The sequence below is a fragment of the Equus przewalskii genome, chromosome X (genome assembly GCF_037783145.1).
Source record: "Equus przewalskii isolate Varuska chromosome X, EquPr2, whole genome shotgun sequence".
Taxonomy (NCBI): Eukaryota; Metazoa; Chordata; class Mammalia; order Perissodactyla; family Equidae; genus Equus; species Equus przewalskii.
This window is the reverse complement of record NC_091863.1, coordinates 40,031,513-40,041,104: the sequence shown is the minus strand read 5'-3', so window position 1 is coordinate 40,041,104 and position 9,592 is coordinate 40,031,513. Positions and strand designations below refer to the sequence as shown.

The window sequence follows — 9,592 nt, the reverse complement described above, 5'->3', positions numbered from 1 at the left end:
GAGCATAGCAATGGAGTCACGCCTAGAGCAATACATGGGGCCAAAATTCACAACTAAATATGTCCATGGATGTTGACAACATGAAACAACCTAGATGGCCATCACTAGGGGAACAGCTTAAAAACGCAACATTTATTCCACAGAATACCGTGAATCAGTTAAAAAGGATAAATTAAACAGATGTCCATTATATATCAATACATTTCTTTAGAGGCATCAAAAACAATACTTGAAAAAGGGTAAAGGATGGGTGGATTGCATCAACGTCAATATCCTGAATGCAATATTTTACTTTAGTTTCACAACGTTACCTTTGGGGAAAACCGTTAAAGTACATGGGATTTCTTTGTATTATTCCTCAAAACTACATGTGAATTCACAATTATTTCCAAATTTAAAGTTGAATTAAAAAATATTTCCAGTATGTACCTAACTGGGGTCATTTTTTTCCCACAGTAAAACATTTATCCCTCTTGCCGTCAAAAAAAAACATTTTTCATTTTGTAAATAAAACAAAGAGGGGCGGGGGGGATTCCCACCCCTAGCTTCCCCTGGCCAAGAGGACAGTCTCGGCTGTCAAGCTCTCCAGGTCAGGCCCCGCCCCGAGGCTCCTCGGTCGCCTCTCCAGAAGTCTGGGAGGACTACGTATTGCTAACAAGGGCGGCCACTCTAGCCCACCTCGGAGGTCCAAGTCTTGTTAGCCCAGAAGGTTAACGCCCCCAGCTCTGCACGCAGAACCGAGTTGGGGAATCGTCGGCCCGTTTCCGCTCAGCGACGGGGAAAGCTCTCTCGCGCCCACCCGGCCGCAATTCCGTCAGTCATGCCTTTGCGGAACCCCTCCGCCCTGTCAGGATACCGGTGTCGCTCGCGTTTGCTCCTAAGGGCCGCAACCCGGGCGAGGAGGGCTGCGGCCGGGTCTTCCGGCCTGGATGAGTCATTTCCGGTCACAGGCTCCCTCCCCCGGAAGTGAGACCTGATGTAAACACCGGAGCCGGGCGTCAAGGCCCGCGAGGTCAGAAAGCCGGGCCGCGGGCGGCACCGAGAACCTGGGCGGAGATCCGGGACGCGCGGAGGTCAGGTGAGTGCGGGCGGCGCGGACTGGGGCATGATCCCAGAATTGGTTGGGATTTGGAGGAGGGTAGGAGGTCTTTTGAGCAGGAGTCTTGGTGGATGGGGGATCTAGGTCAGGGATCTTGAGTGGGTGCTGGCGTTGGGAGGAGTATGAGGGCGGTCTTGGACATGAGGAAGTGGCGGAGGGGGGCGGTCTGTGAGGCATCCCGGGGCAGGGCTCTTGGGTGGCGTGGGTCTTTGGAATGGGGGCGTGGGGTCCCATAAAAGGGATCTTGGGAGGTGGAGCTGTCTAAAGAATGGGGTCTTTGGGGAGTGAAGCGGTCCGGTGGAGGTGGTAGGAGGTTTGGCACTTGGAGGATGGGGCGGGGGTGTGCCTGGGCAAAGGTCTTGGAGAGATGGGGGTTTGAAGGAAGTGTGGAGGCTCTAGGACAGGAGTCTTAGAGGGGTCTGGCGCAGGCACCTTGGGGGGGTTGAGTTGTCCCAGGTAGGGGTTTGGGGAGTGTGTGTCTTGGGCAAGGTTCCTGAGGGGCTAGGGGCACCATGGGACAGGGTCTTGGGGAGAGGATGGGTGTTCTGGAGGAGGAATCTTAGGGGGATGGGATTCCTGGAGGTAGGTCCAAGCCAGCCCATGTTGGAAGCAGGGACAGCAGAGCACGTGGAAGGGGATGTCCCAGGGGTGGGGGATTTGGAGTGATAAGGGAACCTTGAGGTGGGGTCTACAGGGCATAAGGGGACCTGGGGGAGTGTCCAGGCGGGCCTTGGTTGGGCAGAAGTTAGCATGGCATGAGGAGGGGTCGTCCTGAGGTAGGCATGGGATCCTGAAGGGATTGGGGTAATCCTGTGAGGAGGGAAGGTGTGAGAGGGCTCTGAGGTGGTGGAATAGGTTGGGAGTGTCAGAAGCCGGTGAGGAAGGGAGTTCCTGTGGGGGATGCACCAGCCATAGCAGGCCTCGGGGCCAGGTCAGGGAGATGCAGGAAGAGACGGGTGTCCTAGCCCCCTTTCCTCACTTATTGACGGGTGGAGTTGGGTGCTAGGTCCAAGTGTGAAGATGAGAAGTGGGTGGGGAGTGGTTTCAGGGTATGTTGGGCATTGGGGCCAGGATTGGCTGGGGGTAGGGAGGAGATATCACTGGGGTACCCCCTACCCCATTACCCCCTGACAAGCAGTCTGAGGGTCAGGGAGTAAGGAGGAGGTGGGGGGTCCAGGCCAGGGTAGGCCCGGAGCTGGGGTCAGCCAAGTGTGAGAAGATAGAGAGGTTCTTGGCCATGCTGTTTGGGGTCTTGGGAGCTTAGAGTGGGGACCCCAGGACTCTCCCTGTGTTTGTCTTCTTTGCAGTCCTGCTGGGGTTGGTAGGTAGCATTGTGAGGAGGAAGAAGAAATCAGTTGGGGACAGGAGTTCTAGGACTTGGAGGACAGACCCCAGGACTCTTTCCAGCTCTACCCCCATTTGCGTCCAGGAAAGCAATCCTGGACCATGACTCAGCAGCCACTTCGAGGAGTGACCAGCCTGCGTTTCAACCAAGACCAAAGTGAGAGACACTTTTGCCTGTACCCTCATGGGAGGAAGGGAGGGAGGGAGTGAAAGGCCAGGGGTGGGTGTTGAGCCCTCAGCTTCCCACCTGGGCACCCTTTGAGGCAGCCCGGATTCCTCCCATCCCCCAGGCTGCTTCTGCTGTGCCATGGAGACAGGTGTGCGCATCTACAACGTGGAGCCGTTGATGGAGAAGGGGCATCTGGGTGAGCCGTCGGTCGGGGAGAGGCAATGGGGAGAAAGGATGGGCTAGGCATTGGCTCCCACCCCCAGTGACACCTTGGTCTTTGTCCAGACCATGAGCAGGTGGGCAGCATGGGCCTGGTGGAAATGCTGCACCGCTCCAACCTGCTGGCCCTGGTGGGCGGTGGTAGCAGCCCCAAGTTCTCAGAGATCTCAGGTAAGTGCCCTCATCCCATCCTGCCCTTGGCCTAGATTCCCTGGAATCCTGGCCTCTCGTAGGCACCTCAAGACACTGGCAGATGAAGATGTCAGAGCACCTCAGAGTCGCACAGCGAGGCCTACAGCTTGGAAGTCATGGATCTTACAGCTTGAGAAGCTTGGTGTTTTGTCTTCATTTAACAAACATTAATTGCATGCCTCCTGTATGCCATGTCTTTACCTATGGAGCACTTGCTGTGAGCCTGGTACTGTTTAAGCACCTTGCATGTATTAACTTATTTAACCCTCTTAGTGACTCTGTATAGTAGGAAGTATCATTATCCTCATTTTTACAAATGAAGAAACAAAGGCCCAGAGAGGTTAAGTGACTTATCCAAGGTCACACAACCAATAGGTTCTAAAATCTTCGAGCTGTCTCTCCACCGCCATCTTGTTTTAAGAGTTTTTGTTGGTCCCATTGGGACTTGGCAAGAGACGCCATAGGCGAGTCACAGAGCCCTAGGATTCTGCTCAGAAATCTTCTGGGGGTATGGACTGGGGGTATGGACTTCTGCCTGGAGGAAGAAGTAGTTACTGACGGGAAGTTACAGGCCTGGGTGTGAGTCTCTACTTAATTGCTGATGGACTGTGAAGTCCTTGGCCAGATGCTTAACCCCTTCAAGCCTCAGTTTCCTCATTATAAATGAGTATAACATTTCTAGAACCTCTTCTCTCAGGAATCATGTCCACAAGTGCTCATGGTCTGTGAGGCTCACATTAGGTGTTAGTAAAAGGTCAAGCAAGTGGGTTGAGGTCCTCTGGGGAATAGGGGTAGGTCTTGTGTCACCAGGGCTGCCCCTCACCCTAAACCTTGGCACCGACAACACACCCACCTGCCCAGCAGTGCTGATCTGGGACGATGCCCGGGAGGGCAAGGACTCCAAGGACAAGCTGGTGCTGGAGTTCACCTTCACCAAGCCAGTGCTGGCTGTGCGCATGCGCCATGACAAGTGAGCCTGAGGACTGGGGGTGGGGGAGGTAGGAGGTCCCCACAGCAGGCAAGAGGGTTAGTTCCGCCTGCGCATCCTGCCCTCCCCTCATGGCCATCCTGTGTTGTGATGCCCACAGAATCGTGATCGTGCTGAGGAACCGCATCTATGTGTACTCCTTCCCCAACAGTCCCCGAAAGCTGTTTGAGTTTGACACCCGGGACAACCCCAAGGGTGAGAGGACCCAGATATGCAGGTGTCAGGGCAGGAGGCAGTGGACGGGGCAGAGGGGCAGAAATGAGGAGAGGATGAAAGGGGCACACACAGAACCGGGAAGGAGGCAGGGAGACAGGCTTTGCAGAGAGATGCTCAGAAGGGCTGAGAGATGCTCCTATTCCCAGTCTAAGCATCGTTCCATCCCTTAGCCAGTTCTCTCTGCCCACCTTCGACCTCCCCCACTCCTGAGTAAGGACATGGGTGGGTATGTAAGGGATCCCTGGGGCCTCCTGGGGCTGCTGCAGCTGCATAGGGAGCAAGGGAATCTGCCTCGCTGGTGGGGAGCACAGCCAAGGACAAGCCCCCTGAGAGTTCTGTGGGTAACATGCATCATGGAAGGTCGAAATCTGGCCCTTATCCAGCCCCGTCCATTCTGAAACCCTGCCTGGCCCCTGCCTCCCCTTCACCAGCCTACTCCTGCTTCGTCCTAACACCCTAGGGCTCTGTGACCTCTGCCCCAGCCTGGAGAAGCAACTGCTAGTGTTCCCAGGACACAAGTGCGGGAGTCTGCAACTTGTGGTGAGCCATCCAGTGGTCAAAGAAGGGTAGGTGGGTGGGCTGGCTCCCCCTGTGGACTCTTGGCCCCTGCCCTCCATACTACCCCAAGCCCAAACTGCTCCTTCTACCGAAGGACCTGGCGAGCACAAAGCCCGGAACTTCATCTGCTCCGTTCACCATCAACGCACATCAGAGCGACGTGGCCTGCGTGTCTCTGAACCAGCCAGGCACCGTAGTGGCCTCGGCCTCCCAGAAGGGCACCCTTATTCGCCTTTTTGATACGCAGTCCAAGGAGAAACTGGTGGAACTGCGCAGAGGCACTGACCCCGCCACCCTCTACTGGTGAGTACAGGGTATGTGTGGCAGGCTGGTGACCCTATGCCTCGTGACATGTGGACATCACTGCTGGTCTGTCTTCCAGCATCAACTTCAGCCATGATTCCTCCTTCCTGTGCGCTTCCAGTGATAAGGGCACGGTCCATATCTTTGCTCTCAAGGATACCCGCCTCAACCGCCGCTCCGCGTGAGTACTCCCCGCCCCACCCTGCCGCATCCCCAGTCCCCTGCCCATGTACCACACCTGGGCTTAGCCAGTATTGCCTGCAGGCTGGCTCGTGTAGGCAAGGTGGGGCCTATGATTGGGCAGTACGTGGACTCTCAGTGGAGCCTGGCAAGCTTCACCGTGCCTGCTGAGTCAGCCTGCATCTGCGCCTTCGGTCGCAATACTTCCAAGAACGTCAACTCGGTCATTGGTGAGTGGGACTGGCCCTTGACTGGGTACTGCATAGGCAAAGGCCTGCGAGTTGGACCTGAAAAAATTTTAGGCCATGAGAAGCCTTCAGGAGCCAGAATGGGTAGCTCAGCTCCATCATCAGTAAGTGGGAGGGCACGTGGGCAAAAGCCTGGAGGTAGACCCTAGGCCATGGGACACCTGAGAGGACTGGAGTGTGTGGCTTCTAACCTCTTATGGATCCTCTCCCCCTCCTCCAGCCATCTGTGTAGATGGGACCTTCCACAAGTACGTCTTCACTCCTGATGGAAACTGCAACAGAGAGGCTTTCGATGTGTACCTTGACATCTGTGATGACGATGACTTTTAAGGACCCTGTGGGTTGTGCCAGGAGCCTGCAGTGGCAGATTGCAAAGCCTTTAGGGGGTTGGGAGTGCTGTGGAAGCCACTAGCCAGCAAGCATTAATGGGGCAGGTGCCCACTTTCTACTCAGCAGAGAGTGCCTAAACAGCTCTCTTCCCTCAAGCACTTCGTGAAGACTGTGTACCAGTAAGGCCAGGCCATGGACCCTGGACGGCAGCAGACCCCCTGAGGCTCCCAGCCTGGAGAAGACTGCTAGGCACCCAAAGGGAGTGCCCTAATCCAACCTGTGTGGGGGGGATTAAAAAACTTCCCTGAAAGAGACGATCTTTGATGTGATGAACATGAATAAAAGGCCCTTAATGGTATTTATGGCTGGACCTCGGGGGGTCGGGTCTGGAGGAGGTGAGGCTGAAAAGGCCCTGCAGGAGTTTCCAGGAAAGGTGTGACGCTCTTGGTCCCTGACGGGATCCTGCTCGGACCCCTCTGACAGCCCCTGCTGTCATCTCTGCATGTCCTCCAATGTCTGGGTACTGTGTGCATGAGCCAGCAGCTCGCCCGGAGTAGTCGCCGATGGCGCCCCCGCCCGGGAGCGGGTGGGACCGCCTCTCACCGCATCCGAGACTTGATTTCCTGGCAGCCCTTGCTGCCTTATAGTTCCGGCGTCTTGCTGGCGTTTCCTGTCACGTGTGTTGCTGCGCCTGCGCAGTCCACCTAGGTGGGAAGGGAAGCGTCCGCACGGCTCAGACTCCGTTTCCCAGTGTTCCCCGCGGTGGTGCGGGGGGTAACGGGTGTTGTAGTCCGGCCTCTCTTCTGGCTGGTCCAGCTACATCGACTGGCAGGATGTCGGAGGTGCGGCTGCCCCCGCTACGCGCCCTGGATGACTTCGTTTTGGGATCGGCGCGTCTGGCGGCCCCGGATCCATGCGACCCGCAGCGATGGTGCCACCGCGTCATCAACAACCTCCTCTACTACCAGACCAACTACCTTGTCTGCTTCGGCTTCGGTCTTGCTCTGGCCGGGTGAGGGAGGGCGGGAGGCGCTTGTTGGTCGGGGATGCCTGCAGGGCATGGAGGGTAGACCCGTGGGATTTTGAGGACCGGGAGGGGTAACCTGAGGGGAATGCAAGGCCTGGAAGGGCGAATTCAGTAGAGATGGAAAGCGTAAGGGGCATGGGAGGGGGCACTTGAAGGAAGTGGAACCTGGTTAGGAGGAGGGCCTGGGGCAGGATAGACCTAGGCTGAGGGGGCCCTGATGGGGATGGAAGGTGTGAAGGGAAGACCTGGGGAGGATGGAGAAAGTGTGGAACTGATGGGGAAACTGTGGGCAGGGAGGTGGACCTGAAGATAAGGAGGGTCTGAAAGTGGGACCTGAGTGTGCTCGGGGGGTGGCGGGGCGATGTGAGTGATGGGGCCAGATTAAGGCGGCCCTGGACGACTTAGGACGGGGACAGGGGCGTGGTCAAGTTGAAGGGTGTGGAGGGTGGACTTGTGGAGAATCTGTGCTTGTAGGGAAGCCTGGCTATGACTGGAACGCCCAGGAGCAGGTACCTGTTGGGGAACTTGAGCCAAGAGGGACGACCCAGGGATGGAAGGCCTGAGACAGGAGATGGATAGAGAACCTGGAGGAGGGACTTGGGCGGGGTTGGAAGTTAAGAGTGGGACCGAAAGCCTGGAAGGGGTTCTAGCAATGATGGAGGGGGAATCTATAGGGACATTGGAACCTGGAGGGGCAATTTGAAGGGGAGGAAGCCTGGAAGGAAGTCCTATAAGGACCCTGGCCTGGGGAGAGGGAAATGTATAGCGACAGAAGGCTTGGAAGAGGAATCGCAAGGGCTGGGCTTAAAGGGTGGGTTTGGGGGCAGATTCGGGGGGCGGGGGAGGCTGGAGAGGGGCCCCGCCCGGTAGGGTCGGAAGGAAAGGGCTGGGAGCCTGGGGGCATAGCGGGATGGGAGGGCCTGAAGCAGGAAATCTCAGGGAGATGGGACTGTAGGACTGATGAGAAAGAAATGAGGCTCCACGGAGAAGTGCAGGGCTCCTGGAGCTGGAAGCCCTGGAGGGTAGACTTGTTGGAGACAGGGCTGGTGGGAGTATTTGCCGGGCTGGAGTGTCCGGAGAGGGAGGACCAAAGCTCTTGGGGCCGGGGATCGGGTGGGCGGTGGTCCGGAATGCTCGGAGGCCGGGCGGCCCTCTCCCGCCTGCGCTGCTAGCTTAGTTCCATTGTCCTCGCAGGTACATGCGTCCGTTGCACACCCTCCTAAGCGCGTTGGTAGTGGCGGTGGCCCTTGGCGTGCTGGTGTGGGCGGCTGAGACTCGCGCAGCCGTGCGCCGCTGCCGCCGCAGCCACCCTGCCGCCTGCCTGGCCGCAGTGCTGGCCGTCGGCCTCCTTGTTCTCTGGGCCGTGGGCGGCGCTGGGACTTTCCTGCTCAGCATCGCCGGGCCCGTTCTTGGTGAGTCTCCACTATCCTCAGATGGCCGGGAAAAAGGCCAGCGCGTGCGCACGGAGCCAGGCCTGCCCTGGTTCCCGGCCGGCCGTGAGGGGGCTGGGACACCCGGCGGGCCTGGCCACACCTCCTTTACAAAGCGCCTTCCCTGGCTTCACTCCCCTCTTCTGGGAATGCCTCGCTTACTACCGCCTTTCCAGGCCTCACTCGGTATTAAGTGCCTTCCACCAGCCACGTCCCCCTTACTGCACCCGCTCTAGCCACGGCCCTGTTGCAAAGCGTATTACTCAGCCACACTTTCAGGATTAAAGGCGTCCTGGCCACTGACCACTCCATTGCCTGCCTGTGCTCCAGTTCCCCTGTGTGGGCCCCCATTGGTTAAATGTTGATGTCCCATCTCACTGACCCCCCTCCTCTCCGTATTGCCCACAGTGATCCTGGTGCACGCCTCGCTGCGCCTGCGCAACCTCAAGAACAAGATTGAGAACAAGATCGAGAGCATTGGTCTCAAGCGGACGCCAATGGGGCTGCTACTGGAGGCGCTGGGACAAGAGCAGGAGGCTGGGTCCTAGGGACCTGGGATCTGTACCCAAGACCTGGAGAATGCCATCCCCACCCTGGCCCGTACCCGGAACCCAGAGCCCTTTCCCAGCCCTTAAAATAGGAGCCCCTTCCCCAGTTCAAAAAGCAGGACATCTGTGACCCTCCCCCCAGGTCCAAAACTGGGCTATCCTTCATACCCAGCCCCCATCACCTAGAGGACACTCCAGTCCTGAACTTGGGACCCAGAGCCACCCACATCAGGCCAAAGCTGGGGCTTGGAGACCAGAGCATCCATGGCCACCTCAAACTCTGGGCCCAGATATTCCCCCCAACCCCAGGCTGGGACCCACCTGTCCCCCATGCTCAGCTCCAAAGCTGGGGTCTGGGACCAAGGCATTCTCCAATCTTGAACCCTGGACCAAGGCTTTTCCAGACCCCACCCCAGCTTTGAACCCAGGTCAAGGCATTGCCAAATCTTGAACCCAGGACCCAAGTGTTCCCAGCCCCCATCAGGGCAGAGGATTCAGGGATCCTGACCCTGTTGAACCCTTGCTCGCAGGTGACCCCACCACTCACCAGTCCCACTTGCCCCCCCCCCTTGCTTAGGGATTCTTCCCCTCCCCCACCAAAGTTCCACAGTGGCGAGGACCAAAGGGTGGGGACAGCTCCAACTGGGAATGGGGCATATATATCAGTGTTGCTGCAACAATAAAAGCTGTTGCATCATTCAAGCCAATTTGGGTCTCCTGGGTCAAGTCTGCATGTTTCAA

At 57.5% G+C, this 9,592-nt stretch overlaps 2 protein-coding genes across 13 annotated transcripts; both read left to right on the top strand.

The window, feature by feature from the left end:
• The first annotated feature begins 682 nt into the window (after nt 1-682).
• WDR45 (WD repeat domain 45) lies at nt 683-6,204 on the top strand. Of its 12 annotated transcripts, none has more exons than XM_070605197.1 (11): nt 683-1,078; nt 2,407-2,600; nt 2,734-2,808; nt 2,898-3,002; nt 3,888-3,993; nt 4,112-4,206; nt 4,688-4,767; nt 4,880-5,088; nt 5,168-5,269; nt 5,353-5,498; nt 5,737-6,204. In XM_070605197.1, the coding sequence occupies exons 2-11, from the start codon at nt 2,546-2,548 to the stop codon at nt 5,844-5,846; spliced, it is 1,083 nt and encodes a 360-aa protein (XP_070461298.1). In that variant the 5' UTR covers nt 683-1,078; nt 2,407-2,545; the 3' UTR covers nt 5,847-6,204. The 12 variants fall into 12 exon arrangements, with proteins under 12 accessions (XP_070461298.1, XP_070461309.1, XP_070461307.1 ...); XM_070605199.1 differs by having other exon boundaries at nt 700-1,078; nt 2,529-2,600; XM_070605200.1 differs by having other exon boundaries at nt 705-1,078; nt 2,711-2,808.
• Nucleotides 6,205-6,519: 315 nt separating this feature from the next.
• On the top strand, nt 6,520-9,558 carry PRAF2 (PRA1 domain family member 2). The gene is made up of 3 exons (XM_070605211.1): nt 6,520-6,858; nt 8,068-8,285; nt 8,712-9,558. Exons 1-3 carry the CDS (start codon nt 6,680-6,682, stop codon nt 8,849-8,851), a joined length of 537 nt encoding a protein of 178 aa, XP_070461312.1. The 5' UTR covers nt 6,520-6,679; the 3' UTR covers nt 8,852-9,558.
• The last annotated feature ends 34 nt before the right edge of the window (nt 9,559-9,592 follow it).